The 14819-nt window shown below is 41.0% G+C and overlaps 1 protein-coding gene across 1 annotated transcript; it reads right to left on the reverse strand.

Moving 5' to 3' along the window:
* Window positions 1–215: 215 nt before the first annotated feature.
* On the reverse strand, window positions 216–1393 carry LOC129250471 (putative nuclease HARBI1). Its single transcript, XM_054890096.1, has 3 exons — window positions 1281–1393; window positions 800–1226; window positions 216–740 (listed from the first exon to the last, which is right to left on the reverse strand). The coding sequence occupies exons 1-3, from the start codon at window positions 1391–1393 to the stop codon at window positions 216–218; spliced, it is 1065 nt and encodes a 354-aa protein (XP_054746071.1).
* Between the last annotated feature and the right edge of the window lie 13426 nt (window positions 1394–14819).

Genomic DNA, 14819 nt, shown 5'->3' on the forward strand with positions numbered 1-14819 from the left:
GAGAAACAAAATGAATTGCTGGCAGAGCAAAATCGGTTGAAGACTCAAAGTATAGAGCAAAAGCAAAGACATTACCTCAAAATGGAGCAGTTGCAACAGGAAACAGTTAATATTAAAACTAAAATGCTTGAGATAGAGACTAAAAAATAAATATAAAAGAATCTTATTGAAATGTTATGTATATATTTACTTTTAATATGAATAAATTTTATGTTTCATAATATTAAATTTCTAGCAATAGAGTCTCTTATATTTCTGCCAACACTATATAAACTACTGTTTTCCTCATTTTCAGCAATTTCCTCATCAATTGGATTGTTTTCTAATACGGTTTCTGTTTCAATGTCATCTATTTGATTACTCCTACATATGTTATGTAGTGCGCAACAATCATTTATTATCTTCACTACCTTTTGCGGCGTATATGGCAGGGTAGTTTTCAAACAACGAAACCGACTTTTTAATACTCCTATAACACGCTCAACGATGTTACGTGCTTTTGCATGTTGCTGGTTAAATCTGTGTTCTGCCGATCTTGGGCCTGGGTTTCTATATGGAGTCAGTAGAAATGGCTCTATACCAAAACCAGAATCTCCCAGTAGCCAAGTCCCTCGGTCACCAGCTTCATACTGCGATAGGTAATAGTGTTTTGCACTGCTCATACTAAATACGAAAGCGTCATGGCTTGCACCAGGCCGAGTTGCATCAACTGCTCTTATTATCATATCAAAATCACAAATCTGTAAAATAAAGGCAGTAAATTTTAAATTTTAGAAACACAATTTAAATTCATTCTTACAATCATTGCGTTTATGCTAAAAAATCCTTTTCGGTTAAAAAATAGATGCTCGTTCTCAAAAGGTTTAATCAGAGCCACATGTGTTCCATCAATACACCCTATTACTCCTGGAATACCGAATTTTTCTACAAAATGAAGTTTTGATTTTCTAGAATCCTCTTCAGACATTTTCAGCTTAATCCACTTAGGACACAGAACATTTTCCAAAGCATTGATCATTTCGGATAATATTTTTGAGACTGTGCTTCTACCCATAGCAATATCTGTATCCTTTCCGACGGAACGTTGATAGGAACCTTCTGCGAAAAACCTAAGACTTGCTGCCAGCTTTAATAAAATAGGTATGGACGTTTCCTTGACGAAAGATTTTACTTCATTCAGCACTTCTAAAAAAGCGTACTTGTTTAGGCGATAGTGGGAAACAAATCTAAAGTAGAAAAACTGAATGAATGCCACAAAGTATAACCATTTCTAATCTTACGTAGAATCCGGTGCACTGAGAGGATTCGAATGGTCTCTTAAACGCCGCCTATCTATTCTACTTTGGTAATCTTGCTCCCGTTCGTTTAACACATAAGCTGCCATAAAAAACATGATACTTTTTTAATTAAATCCTCTTATTTTGAAATTATTTCGTATTTTTTGCCAACGAATTCTTTTGTCATTTGGTTTGTTTAATTGCCAAAGAGAAATCAGCTGTTTTAAACTTAAATTCGAATTTAAATGAAATCGGACGAATTACAGAACACCCAAAACAAAATCGTACGAATTGCCATTTCGGATCCGAATTGAAATCGCGCGATTTTCAGAACATGCCTGTTAATTTGCGGTCCTATACATAACAGGTACAGTAGACGTCCGAAGGTCCTACGATTTTTTAGCCTTTCCCCGTCCATCGCTGCCCCGTCCATCTTTAATGTCAGTGATGTCAACCTTTACTCTCACGAGGACATTAACCAGCCAACAATCCGCCATGCGTGAGAAATGGAGCAACATCACTCGTTCTTTACGAACCACAGCCGAAGAAGAAATTGAATTCTGGGGAGCCTGAAAAAACAGTCTAGCGAGCGTATTGTGGGAAAGGCTGAAGCCCACCATCAATCAAGCAATCACCACAAAATACTGGAAAAGCAACAACAGGTCCGTTTTTGCAACTAAGAATAACATAGCATGTTTCCTGCACCAGCAAAAATTAGTGGCTTCTATTAGATCTGCCTTGGAGCACACAAAAAGCAATTTCAGAAAACCTACTACCTCACAAAACGTAGGAAATGTGATCAGAACGACACATGTCACCCGACCAATGCCATAAATTAACTACACCAAGTTTACCCATATTAAGATTCAATCCTAAAGAAACCACTACCGCACTCGTTACTAGAAATACAATTGCAACAGTGTATATAACAATCGAAATTTAGGCCACCTACTCAGCACATTCGCATCCAACGACCATACGCAATTTCATAAATACATATATTGTCGCAGCATGGAAGTAGGCCGGAACAACAAAATTCAGTTGCAGCACAGGCTTAAGCTGGTCATAAACAGGGCACAATTCCCAGAGACTTGTGCCAAGTCCCATGCACACACACTGTACACAAATCCATAAACCGTTATTTCGTTGCGATCGTCGTACTGTTACCATGCGAAACAAAAAAAGGGGATGACGCGATCGCGAAAAAAAAGGTTTTTGAATAGTTCACTTTTTATTTGTCATAATGGTGGCTAACATTTTGGAAACGCTATAAATTCTTCTAAAAAATTTTATTAACACGCACACTCTTATGTCGACGACCATCAGTACAAAAATGAGAAAATCTACAAACTGCGCCGCGAACTAGAAACAAATCGCAGGTAAATGAAAATTTCCAATTACTTGGGATTTGTCGCACACTTCGCCATACGCGATGGATTTTCCCCGAACTGCAATAAATCGCTGGAGATTGTGCCCTGTGTGTGGCCAGCTTTAGGCTTACATACAGTACTATAAATATTGTAGAAATTGTGAAATCTTTGGTCAATTTTTATTTATTTTTGAATAAAGGCGGCTGCTGTCGTTGATCCAGCCCGCGACCCAAAATAAAAATTCGTGTTTTATTACCTTTTATTTATGTATGTAAGTGTGTGTCATCACTAATGCTATATATTTGGCATCTCTGAATGTTCATTTTACATTATTTGTTTACAATTCATTGTACATGCTATTTTTCACACAGTTTATTCTTTTGTCTGGATATGAACTCATTTTATGTAAATGTAAAGACAGTCGTTAGAGTGATCTCAATAAAGTTGGTTATCCTGATCTGTCAGTGGTGACGGAACTCATAAGTGGGATGGACCTTAACCACCTAACAGTAACAGAGTTAAAGGACGTGTTGCAAAAACTGCATTAAAGACCAGTGGTACGAAAGCAGAATTAATGAGCAGATTGCATGAGGTAGATGCAGAAATGCTGAGGCCGATATTGGCTCCATATTTGTGCAAGTGTAGCACAGGCGACTGACACGAGCCAGAAAACGGTTGGGGAACTATCAAAGGACGACGTGCGAGTCATGACGCAGCTCGAGAGGCAAGTTAGCACTCTTTGTAGTGCCGTAGAGATGCTAAGTCCACAGCTGCAGACTCTTCGTCCAGGAGGAACGAGTGCTTCAGAAACGGGCACAGTGCAAACGGGCATATATTTCGCCACCGACCGCAGTCACGCAGGGCCGTTAGCGCATTCGCAACAAGCAGTATCAACATTAATACAAGCGTCATAAGCATTGCATAGTTCGTTTGCATTGCCAGTAGATCGGAATTTTCCACTTACATCGAAGTACGCTGGTATGTATTCGATGTCGCAGCAGCCAATTTCATCACATTCTAATTTGGGTCAACCGGACGTGACACATATGACGCATATGATGCAGTATACAACAGAGCCAGTACAGATAAGATCAACGCCGACTGAAAGGGTGCCACTTACTTATGTGCATACAACACAGCAAATAGTAGGAGCAGCAAACATTGGTTTCGAAATTCCGTTAGGATACTCAAACCGATCAGCGCCTTTGCATGATTCAGCATTTTTGAGAGCCGGAGAGAGATGTTCGTCTACAACGAGAAACATACACACACATAAGCCGAGTGATATAGCAACTATCTTGCCAGTGTTCAACCCTATTGACAATACTTATTCATAAATGCAATTCATCGAGAGAGTTGAACAGTTTAGAGCAATGTATCAGTATCATAATCAGCAAATGTATCTTAATATCGATAATACTTCGATAGTCTGGTATATTGCTGATGGATTAGCCGATGATAATTTGCGGAAAACATTAAGTGCAATAAAGTTTGCGCAATGCGCCGGCCTGATACAATCGCTCATGAATTTGTCCGCGAGTTTTGAAAATCGGAATAGGTATAGTAAAGTTATTCAAAGAACCCCAACTCAGCAGGCATCGCATGTTTTAGGTGACGTGAATATAACTTACGCAAATAAAAATGAAAGTGGACCAATTTGCTACAATTGCACATCGCTAGAAATTTTGGGAAGCCCAAAAAGAAAAGTTCAGGGAGGCCATGTACATCTGAAAGCAAGTGGGGAATGTGTTGAAAGTGAAACAGGTAATTGTTTAGAAGAGCGGCCCTTCAGAAAATCAATATTTTTGTAAAATTTTTTCAATGATATCAATAAAATGTATTGTAAAAGAGTGTTTAAGATCGGGGGAACTATACTTTTATGTAGGATTTACTGTTAATATGAATATCAAATCCGGCGGCCCTTCAGAAAATCAATATTTTTGTAAAATTTTTTCAATGATATCAATAAAATGTATTGTAAAAGAGTGTTTAAGGAGTTCTACGCAAAAATATTGTGGATTGCGTAGCCGGAGTTGGACTGATGAGGGTTATTTTTTTGAAGCGCGGCCGAAGGCCGCCCACGCGAAAAGGAGTTCTACGCAAAAATACTGTGGATTGCGTAGCCGGAGTTGGACTGATGAGGGTTATTTTTTTGAAGCGCGGCCGAAGGCCGCCCACGCGAAAAGGAGTTCTACGCAAAAATACTGTGGATTGCGTAGCCGGAGTTGGACTGATGAGGGTTATTTTTTTGAAGCGCGGCCGAAGGCCGCCCACGCGAAAAGCAGTTCTACGCAAAAATACTGTGGATTGCGTAGCCGGAGTTGGACTGATGAGGGTTATTTTTTTGAAGCGCGGCCGAAGGCCGCCCACGCGAAAAGGAGTTCTACGCAAAAATACTGTGGATTGCGTAGCCGGAGTTGGACAACATTTCAAAACACTTATATAATGTTCAAGCGGTAATTCTTGTTGTGTCGCCCGCCGGATTTGATATTCATATTAACAGTAAATCCTACATAAAAGTATAGTTCCCCCGATCTTAAACACTCTTTTACAATACATTTTATTGATATCATTGAAAAAATTTTACAAAAATATTGATTTTCTGAAGGGCCGCTCTTCTAAACAATTACCGTGAAACATAAATAAATAACTACTATATGCTGATAAAAATAAGTGCGTGGAATTGTGTAAAGGATTTAATATCGTAGGTGTACCAGAGTTGAAGTGTTAGGCGCTAATTGATTCGGGCAGCAGCAAATCTTTGGTGAAGCGGTCTACTGCAGAAACGCGGGGCTTTTGATGACGCATTACGCACTTATTGGAATCGACGCGCTAGCTAAAGGAAAGTTGTAATTGAGGCTGGCAGATGCAGAGTCATGGCAATTATAAGAAGTGTTTTAGATATTGGTAGTTTACTGAAAGCAAATAAGATATTGGCAGCGCTGCAGACAGGCGATGAGCAACTACATACATATGAATGGGCAACGTAGTAAAGCAATTCGGAACATCGAAACAGCTAGTGTTACATGGAAGGCCAAATTCCACGCTAGACATAGGAAACCAGTGCCATATGAGAATGAGTCTTGGGTCCTCATAGAAGGTCCACCACCAAGTAGAGGCGAATCGCGAAAACTCCAGCCCATACATTGTCCTACGACTCGACCGATATGTCATCTAAGTTATTGAAAGTGTGCAAGGCTCGCAAAGAAAGTCCAGTACAATTGCAACAGTGTGCCTTATTCCCTGAAATTGATGATGATGGTGATCACGATGATGATGGTCATGAAGCTGTTCAACTCAGGACGAGTTTCTGTCAGGAGAGGCCGAGCTGTCATCACTAATGCTAAATATTTGGCATCCCTGAATGTTCACTTTACATTATTTGTTTGCAATTCTTTTTACATGCTATACACAAGATAGAAATTTATTTTTTTATTGTAATTCATTAGTTATAATGAAGTTTTTTATTTATATCGTATATTTTATGTTAAACCTGCGTGAAACAAGGTGTGGGTTGTCAGTATAGGTATTTTTTTAAGAGATTGAAAACTTGAAATGATAATACAAATAGAAATATAGTTGGAATGAATTTTATATGCATTTTTTTATAATGTGGTAGATAATTTCATGGCATTTACTTTTTGAATATGAAATCCATCTTATGTGTGCCGGGGTACAAGTTACATGGTCCATTACATCAGTACAATAAACGGATTGTTAGGAAAGAAAAATTCAGTCTGGATGGCTCGGTAGCGCATGCCATTCACCGTAACGGCAGCGTAATAATACACGCATTGGGAACAGTTGAAAAGTCCCTGAAACCCAAAACCAGCAAACCCAGGATTTGTCTTTGGTGGAAACGTATTTATTTACTTAAGTTAATCTAAAATCTACTAAGATAAAATCTCCATGTATACAGTCAGTCTTATAGAAGCGTAACTGCCATAATTTAGAAACTATTTGACCGATTCGATTCGAATATTTATAATATGATATATGTGTAGTCACCATCTTGAGCTTTTGTTAACTTCTGCGTAAGTTGTGGAGATAATCGGCTCCAAATCAGTCGAACTTGCATTAATAACTTAATAACAAATATGGACTTGTTTTTCTTAGAGTTTTTGATTAACTAAACATCAGGCGACTGTGAAAGCCAGTGTAACATTTCAATCCCATTAACTGTTTCCACTCTACCATACACACCTTAGGTTTCGATGCTTGGGATCATTGTCTTGCAAAATCTAAGGTTGGCTAGTTCTTCCAAATATCTATATAAATAAAGCTTTATATATAAAAGCTAATTAATGCTTTTTGGTAAATTTTATTCATCAAAACTACAGTCAAATTGGCGATAAAAACAAATAAGCGGCGAAACATGAACCTTAACCTGAATGTTTAACAGTTCATTCAAGTTGTCGATACACCAGGACGGATTCACCTTTCCTACTAAAAGAAAAAAGAACTAGGAATATAATGTTTTCCCGATTCCGTTCTGAATTTCCTTTGGTCCATGTAAGCCTTTTTTTCAAAATGTGGTAATGAGGGCAGTGATTTGTTCATTTTATTGTTCGGAAAGGTTAAAGAAGACGTATTACTGGAGAGACGAAGACCAACGAAAAAATATACTCTCAGTACAACAATATCTGTTTTCGAACCTGTAAGATATCTCTAGAATATATCATACCCGCCAAATTGACATTTCAAGTGATATGGTGCAAATAGCAAATAGATTGCTATGAAAGTATCTTCGACGCAGTGCTCGAGAGGAGAATCGAAAAATACAATTTCCTCTTCGCGATAGAACATGGTATATCTGAATGAATGTCTAACAAAGTAAACTCCAGAAATCATACAATTTGCCACTGATTTGTGGTAATGTGTATATTCGAGTTCGACAACAAAGCGTAGCAGTCAAAGCGTAGAGGGCATAAAATAATTCCAATTCAATAACAAAGTGAAACAGTAAAAGTCTCCAGTATTGAAGGCGCAATGCAAATGAATGTCTGAAGCATATCTGCAGTCAACGATTATACTCTCATGGAATCCGTATCTAAACCAAATTGCGAAATTTTGTGAAATTTTAACTCTTTCTAAATTGTATCTCTTCTCTTCCTCTTTTACAACATCGAACAGAAAGCATTGAGTAAGTAATAACATAGAGTCACAATCTCGAACAAAAATTATTTTATTATTTATATTGCGCGACTCATTTTTGCGAAGTAACTCGGCAGGAAATGAGCAGGAAATTGAAAAATATGGCAAATACAGCATATGTTTTACAGTTGCTGTATGAGTTCGATTTGTAAGTTTGATGTGTAAGCTCGTTCTGATACCTTTAGCGCACTGGTGGCTACAATGATTTAATGTTTCATTTAATTATTATTATTATTATTATTATTATTATTATTATTATTAGAAGGCCATTACGCACTGCGACCAGAGCTGATCTATTGTGAAAGGCCTATTTTGTAACCCTAGAGTTTTAGGCTTTTTAGAAATTTTAGCACAGTTTTGGGTTTGTTGTTCCGAAGATTGCATGGAGATACTACGATACCACCAAGGTGGTGAAGTCTTTGTCTGCCCAACGCAGGACATTCACAAAGCACATGTTCTGAGCTTTCTATGTCCATTTCGCAAAAACGGCAGACATTGGCCTCAGATAGACCAATATTATTTAGATGATACCTCAGGCTGCAGTGATCTGTAAGATATCCTGTTAAAAGACGCAGATCTACTCTGTTTAGTGAGAGAAGTTTGTCAGGTATTCCTTTTGTTGGGACTTAGGAATAGTTTGGCTTGACGCTGACCGGCACAGTTTAGTCAGTGTGCGGTAAGTTTTCTTTCTTCCCATTTCCTAAGGAATTCATTAATGTGGCCTTTTGTGAGTCCACAGAAAGGCTCAGGACCAGTAAGTTGCATATTTGCTCCTTGTTTTGCAAGGTCTTCAGCCATTTCTTTTCCCTCATGTCCTTCATGTCCCGGAATCAAGCCTAGTGTTACTATGTTGAGGTTCCCTAACGTGTTGAGAAGGTTTAGGCAATCATTTACCAATTTAGAGGTGATAGTTGTTGATAGAAGGGCTTTTAGAGCCGCTTGGCTATCTGAAAGTATGTAGATGTGAGTACCTCTCATTTTCCTTCTAAGGCATTCTCTCACACATATTTCAATGGCATGTATTTCTGCCTGGAATATTGTTGGGTAGGATCCCATCGGAATCGATTTTTTGAATTTGGGCCCATTGATTCCTGCCCCTGTTCTACCATTTTCCAATTTGGACCCATCAGTAAACCATAGCTGGGAGCCAGGTTTGAAAGTGATAGAGTTAGTTCTCCAGTCTGTTCGTTCATTGATTATAACTTGGAAGTTCCTGAAGAGTATTGGTTTGGGTGATAGTATATCATCCCTATGAAGAATGGGACTATGTAGGAAGTCTTCTAAGATCTTTAAATGTCCTTTCATATCCCCACTTTTAAGTTCAGATATACCTTTTAATCTTAAGGCACTCGAGCGAGTTTCCCTTTCAATTAGAATTGGAAGCGGTGGTATGTTCAGGAGTACACCCAGTGCATCCGTGGGACATGTTTTCATAGCCCCTGTGGTACCAACACATACCAGGCGATGCAGTTTGCTTAATTCGTTTGCTGCCTTTCTTTGCTTGACCTTGGGCCACCATGCTAAGGATGCATAAGTGACTATGGGTTTCACAACTGGGGTGAATGTCCAGAAGGTCATTCTAGGGTTTAGTCCCCATATCTTACCAAAAAGTCTTGTACAGGCAAAGAATGCCCTGGTGGCTTTTGAAGTAACTCTCTCAATATGGGAGTTCCACGTCAGCGTTTTGTCAAGACTAACGCCAAGATAGTTCGCTTCTGTCGAGAGTTCAAGTGTTGTTCTATTAAGGGTCGGACATTTGAGATTTATGTTCCTTCTCCTAGTAAACGGTACAAGGTTGTTTTGGATGGGTTGATGGAGAGCCCTTTTTCCGTGCACCATTTGTTTATTATTGTAAGGGCTTGCTGCATGCGATCCGAAATGGTTTCTCATGCCAGCCTAATACATAAACTACTAGGTCATCAGCGTAACCCTGAGTGTGAAATCCTAGGTTATTCAGTTTGTGGAGAAGTTCATCTATGACTAGAGTCCACAGAAGAGGAGAAAGTACGCCACCTTAAGGGCAACCTCTTGTGGCTTTAATAGATTTGATTGTTCCTCCTAGTTCGGTGCTGATCGTCCTAGATTTCAGCATGAATATTATCCATCTAGTGATGGATTCAGGTACCTCCTTTAGATATAGGGCATTATAGATTGCCTCATAGGAGGTGTTATCAAAAGCTCCTGATATGTCAATAAATGCACATAGAGCTATCTGTTTGGACTCGATAGCCTTTTCAATAACTGTTACCAGGCTGTGTATTGCAGTCTCAGTGGATTTTCCCTGTTGATAGGCAAATTGAAGTCGATGCAGTGGGAATTTAGCTAGATTGTATTTCCTAATATACTGATCAACTATCTTTTCCATTGTTTTGAGGAAAAATGAGTTGAGACTAATTGGTCTGTACGATTTAGGCAATTTTTCGGGTTTTTTCCCTACCTTTGGAATAAATACGACCTTAACCTCAGCCCATTTTGTAGGCAAATATCCTAGCAGTAAGCTTGCTTTGTATAGTCTGGTCAAATTAGAGATAATATGGTGTGCACCATGCTGTAAAAGACAGGGAATATCCCATCAGGACCAGGAGATTTGTATGGGCTGAATGTTGATATCGCCCATTGTACCCGCTTTTCATGGAATAGCTTGTTTGCTAGTTTTAAGTTCTGAGCACCCGCAGATGTAGTAGTTTCTGCCGGTACAGAGATCTTCTTCTAGCACAAGTGATCCAGGGAAGTGAGTGTCCAGCAGAAGTTGACTGGTTTCCTCTGGATTCCTTGTGTAGCTTCCGTCTGGCTTTTTCAGGGTACTAATGCCGTTTGAGTGATCTTTTAGTTGGGCGTTTTGGATACGAATAGCATCCGGAAGACTACAAATCTTTTCACAGTGATTCCTCCAAGTAGCCCTTTTAGATTTCCTCAATTCTTTATTGTAGTTGGTTAGGGCTGTTGAGTAGGAGGACCAGTCCCCCATTGCTTTAGCTCTATTCCATAGGGTTCTTGTTTCTTTATGCAGGTTGGAAAGTGTACTATTCCACCAAGGAACATTTCTTTGTGGCTTTTTCACTTTTACTGGGCAACTTTCGTGAAACGCAGATATTATGTTAGAATGTAGTTCGTTCGATTCGAACTCAAGCTCAGATATAAGCTGAATGTGACGCTTAGAGCAGTTAACACTTTGTTCTAAATGGAAGTGAAAGTAGTCCCAGTTAGTTTTTCTGGGGTTTCTGTAAATTGTCATTTGTGGTTTGGTTGCACCTATATCGAATCTAATATGTCTGTGATCCGACATAGATGTTTCCTCTGACACATGCCAATTTGAGACTTCGGGCAAAGCATTATGACTAGAGAGAGTTATTTCGAAGGACTTCTCCCTTGATTGCATTAATGAATGTCGGTTCGTTGCCTCTTGGATTGATGTTTGTGCTTCCCCACGCTGTGTGGTGCGCATTTGCATCACAGCAGAGGATCCACCGGAGACGTTTTTGCTGACAATATTCCACCAGGGCTATAACCTCCCTTGTTGGAGCAGTGACCTCATCTCCTGGAAGGTAGGCGGAGGCAAGTACTACCTCATGCTCACCTTTGCTCGTTGGCACTTTTACCCAAATCGCCATTTGCTTCATTTAATTACCCAATGATTGCTTTTACAACAAGATCCGTAGATGCTTGGCACCAGATTCAAATTCTAGAACCAGCATCTTCGTGCATTCACTTTTTCTCTTAATTTTATTTGTTTGATAATTACTTTTTCAAAAGTCTTCATAAAAACTATAAACATTTCTTTTAATTATGTTATTAAATTATTTATTAAAATACAAGCATTTGTACTGTACGAACATATGTAACTTCCGACTTATATGTACGTACATATGTATGGGCTATATACATGTATATAATTGGCGCGTACACCCTTTTTTGGGTGTTTGGCCGAGCTTCTCTGCCTATTTGTGGTGTGCGTCTTGTTGTTGTTCTACAAATGGAGAGACCTACAGTTTCAAGCCGACTCTGAACGGCAGATATTTTTATGAGGAGCTTTTTCATGGCAGAAATATATTCGGAGGTTTGCCATTGGCTGCCGAGGGGCGACTGCTATTAGAAAAATGTTTTTCTTAATTTTGGTGTTTCACCGAGATTCGAACCCACGTTCTCTCTGTGAGTTCCGAATGGTAGTCACGCACCAACCCATTCGGCTATGGCGGCCGAAGATTCTTCTTCTTCTTCTTAATTGGCGCGATAACCGCTTACGCGATTTTGGCCGAGATTAACAAAGCGCGCCAGTCGTTTCTTTCTCGTGCTAACCGGCGCCAATTGGACACACCAAGTGAAGCCAAGTCCTTCTCCACCTGATCTTTCCAACGCAGAGGAGGCCTTCCTCTTCCTCTGCTACCACCAACTGGTACCGCATCGAATACTTTCAAAGCCGGAGCGTTTGTATCCATTTGGACGACATGACCCAGCCAACGAAGCCGCTGGATCTTTATTCGCTTCGCTATGTCTATGTCGTCGTAAAGCTCATACAGCTCATCGTTCCATCATCTGCGATATTCGCCGTTGCCAACGTGCAAAGGTCCAAAAATCTTACGCAGAATCTTTCTCTCGAACACTCCGAGCGTCGCTTCATCGGATGTTGTCATCGTCCACGTTTCTGCGCCATACGTTAGGACGGGCATGATGAGAGTCTTGTAGAGTGTTAGTTTCGTTCGTCGAGAGAGGACTTTACTGTTCAATTGCCTACTTAGTCCAAAGTAGCACTTGTTGGCAAGAGAGATTCTACGTTGGATTTCAAGGCTGACATTGTTATCGGTGTTAATGCTGGTTCCTAAATACACGAAGTCTTTTACAACCTCAAAATTATAACTGTCAACAGTGACGTGGGTGCCGATACGCGAGTGCGCCGACTGTTTGTTTGAAGACAGGAGGTACTTCGTTTTGTCCTCGTTCACCACCAAACCCATTCGCTTTGCCTCTTTATCCAGTTTGGAGAAGGCAGAACTAACAGCGCGGTTGTTAAGGCCGATGATGTCAATATCATCGGCATACGCCAGCAATTGTACGCTCTTATAAAAAATTGTGCCTGAGCGATTAAGTTCTGCGGCTCGTACGATGCTCTCCAACATCAGGTTAAAGAAGTCACACGACAGCGAGTCACCCTGTCTGAAACCTCGTTTGGTATCAAACGGCTCGGAGAGGTCCTTCCCAATTCTGACGGCGCTGCTGGTGTTGAGCAACGTCATCTTACATAGCCGTATTAGTTTTGTGGGGATACCAAATTCAGACATCGCGGCATACAGGTAACTCCTTTCCGTACTGTCGAATGCAGCTTTGAAGTCGACGAAAAGATGGTGTGTGTCGATTCTCCTTTCATGGGTCTTTTCCAAGATTTGGAGTATTGAGAATATTTGGTCGATGGTAGACTTTCCAGGTCTGAAGCCACACTGATAAGGTCCAATCAGTTGGTTAACGGTGGGCTTCAGCCTTTCACACAATACGCACGCTAGAACCTTATAGGCGATATTTAGAAGACTAATCCCGTGGTAATTGGCACAAATTGCAGGATCGCCCTTCTTATGGATTGGGCAGAGCACACTTAAATTCCAATCGGCAGGTATGCTTTCATCCGACCATATTCTGCATAGGAGCTGATGCATGCACCTTACCAGCTCCTCGCCGCCATGTTTGAATAGCTCACCCGGCAGTCCGTCGGCGCCCGCGGCTTTGTTGTTCTTTAGCCGTGATATTGCTATTCTCACCTCGTCATGGTCGGGTAACGGAACGACAATTCCGTCGTCAACGATTGGGGTATCGGGATCTTCACATTCTCTATGACATGCGCAGCTGTCACCGTTTAACAGGTTCGAGAAGTGTTCCCTCCATAATTTAAGATTGCTCTGTACGTCAGTCACCAGATTGCCGTCTTTGTTCTTACAGGACAACGCCCCGGTCTTAAAACCTTCTGTAAGCCGCCGAACTTTCTGGTAAAATTTTCGGGCGTTGTTCCTATTGGCCAGCATCTCAAGCTCCTCGCACTCACGTATTTCGGCCTCTCGTTTCTTCTGTCGGATAATACGTCTCTCTTCCTTTTTCAGCTCTCTGTAGCGATCCCACATGGCTCGCGTTGCGCCCGATCGCAGCGTGGCTCTATAGGCGGCATCCTTTCTTTCTGCGGCAGCATGACATTCCTCGTCGTACCAGTTGTTTTTTCGGGCTCGCCGGAATCCGATTTCTTCTTCGGCGGCGGTACGTAGGGAACGAGAAATGTTGCTCCATTGTTCGCGCATGCCGGTGTGTTGGGCAGTGCTCTCCGAGAGCAGGAGTGAGAGTCGAGTGGCGAATCTTCTGGCTGTCTGTTGTGATTGCAGCTTTTCGATGTCGAACATTCTTTGCGTAGGTAGATGTACGTTTTTTGCTGCACAGAGGCGTGTGCGCAGTTTGGCTGCAACAAGGTAATGATTCGAGTCGATGTTGGGTCCTCGGATCGTACGTACATCTAATACACTAGAAGCGTGTCTTCCATCTATCACAACATGATCGATCTGGTTTCGCGTTTTTCGATCAGGAGACAGCCAGGTAGCTTGGTGTATATTTTTATGCTGGAATCTGGTGCTGCAGACTACCATGTTTCGGGCCCCGGCGAAGTCGATCAGCCTCTGTCCGTTACCGGATGTTTCGTTGTGTAGGCTGAATTTTCCGACTGTGGGACCAAAAATTCCCTCCTTTCCCACCCTGGCGTTGAAGTCGCCAAGCACGATTTTTATGTCGTGGCGGGGACAGCGCTCATAGGAACGTTCCAAGCGCTCATAGAAAGAATCCTTGGTCGCATCGTCCTTCTCTTCCGTCGGGGCGTGGGCGCAAATTAGCGAGATGTTAAAAAATCGCGCTTTGATACGGATTGTTGCGAGACGCTCGTCCACCGGAGTGAACGACAGTACTTGGCGACGAAGTCTCTCTCCCACAACAAATCCGACACCGAATTTGCGCTCCTTTACATGGCAGCTGTAGTAGACGTCGCAAGGTCCTATGT

Source organism: Anastrepha obliqua, chromosome 6, assembly GCF_027943255.1.
Source record: "Anastrepha obliqua isolate idAnaObli1 chromosome 6, idAnaObli1_1.0, whole genome shotgun sequence".
Lineage (NCBI taxonomy): Eukaryota > Metazoa > Arthropoda > Insecta > Diptera > Tephritidae > Anastrepha > Anastrepha obliqua.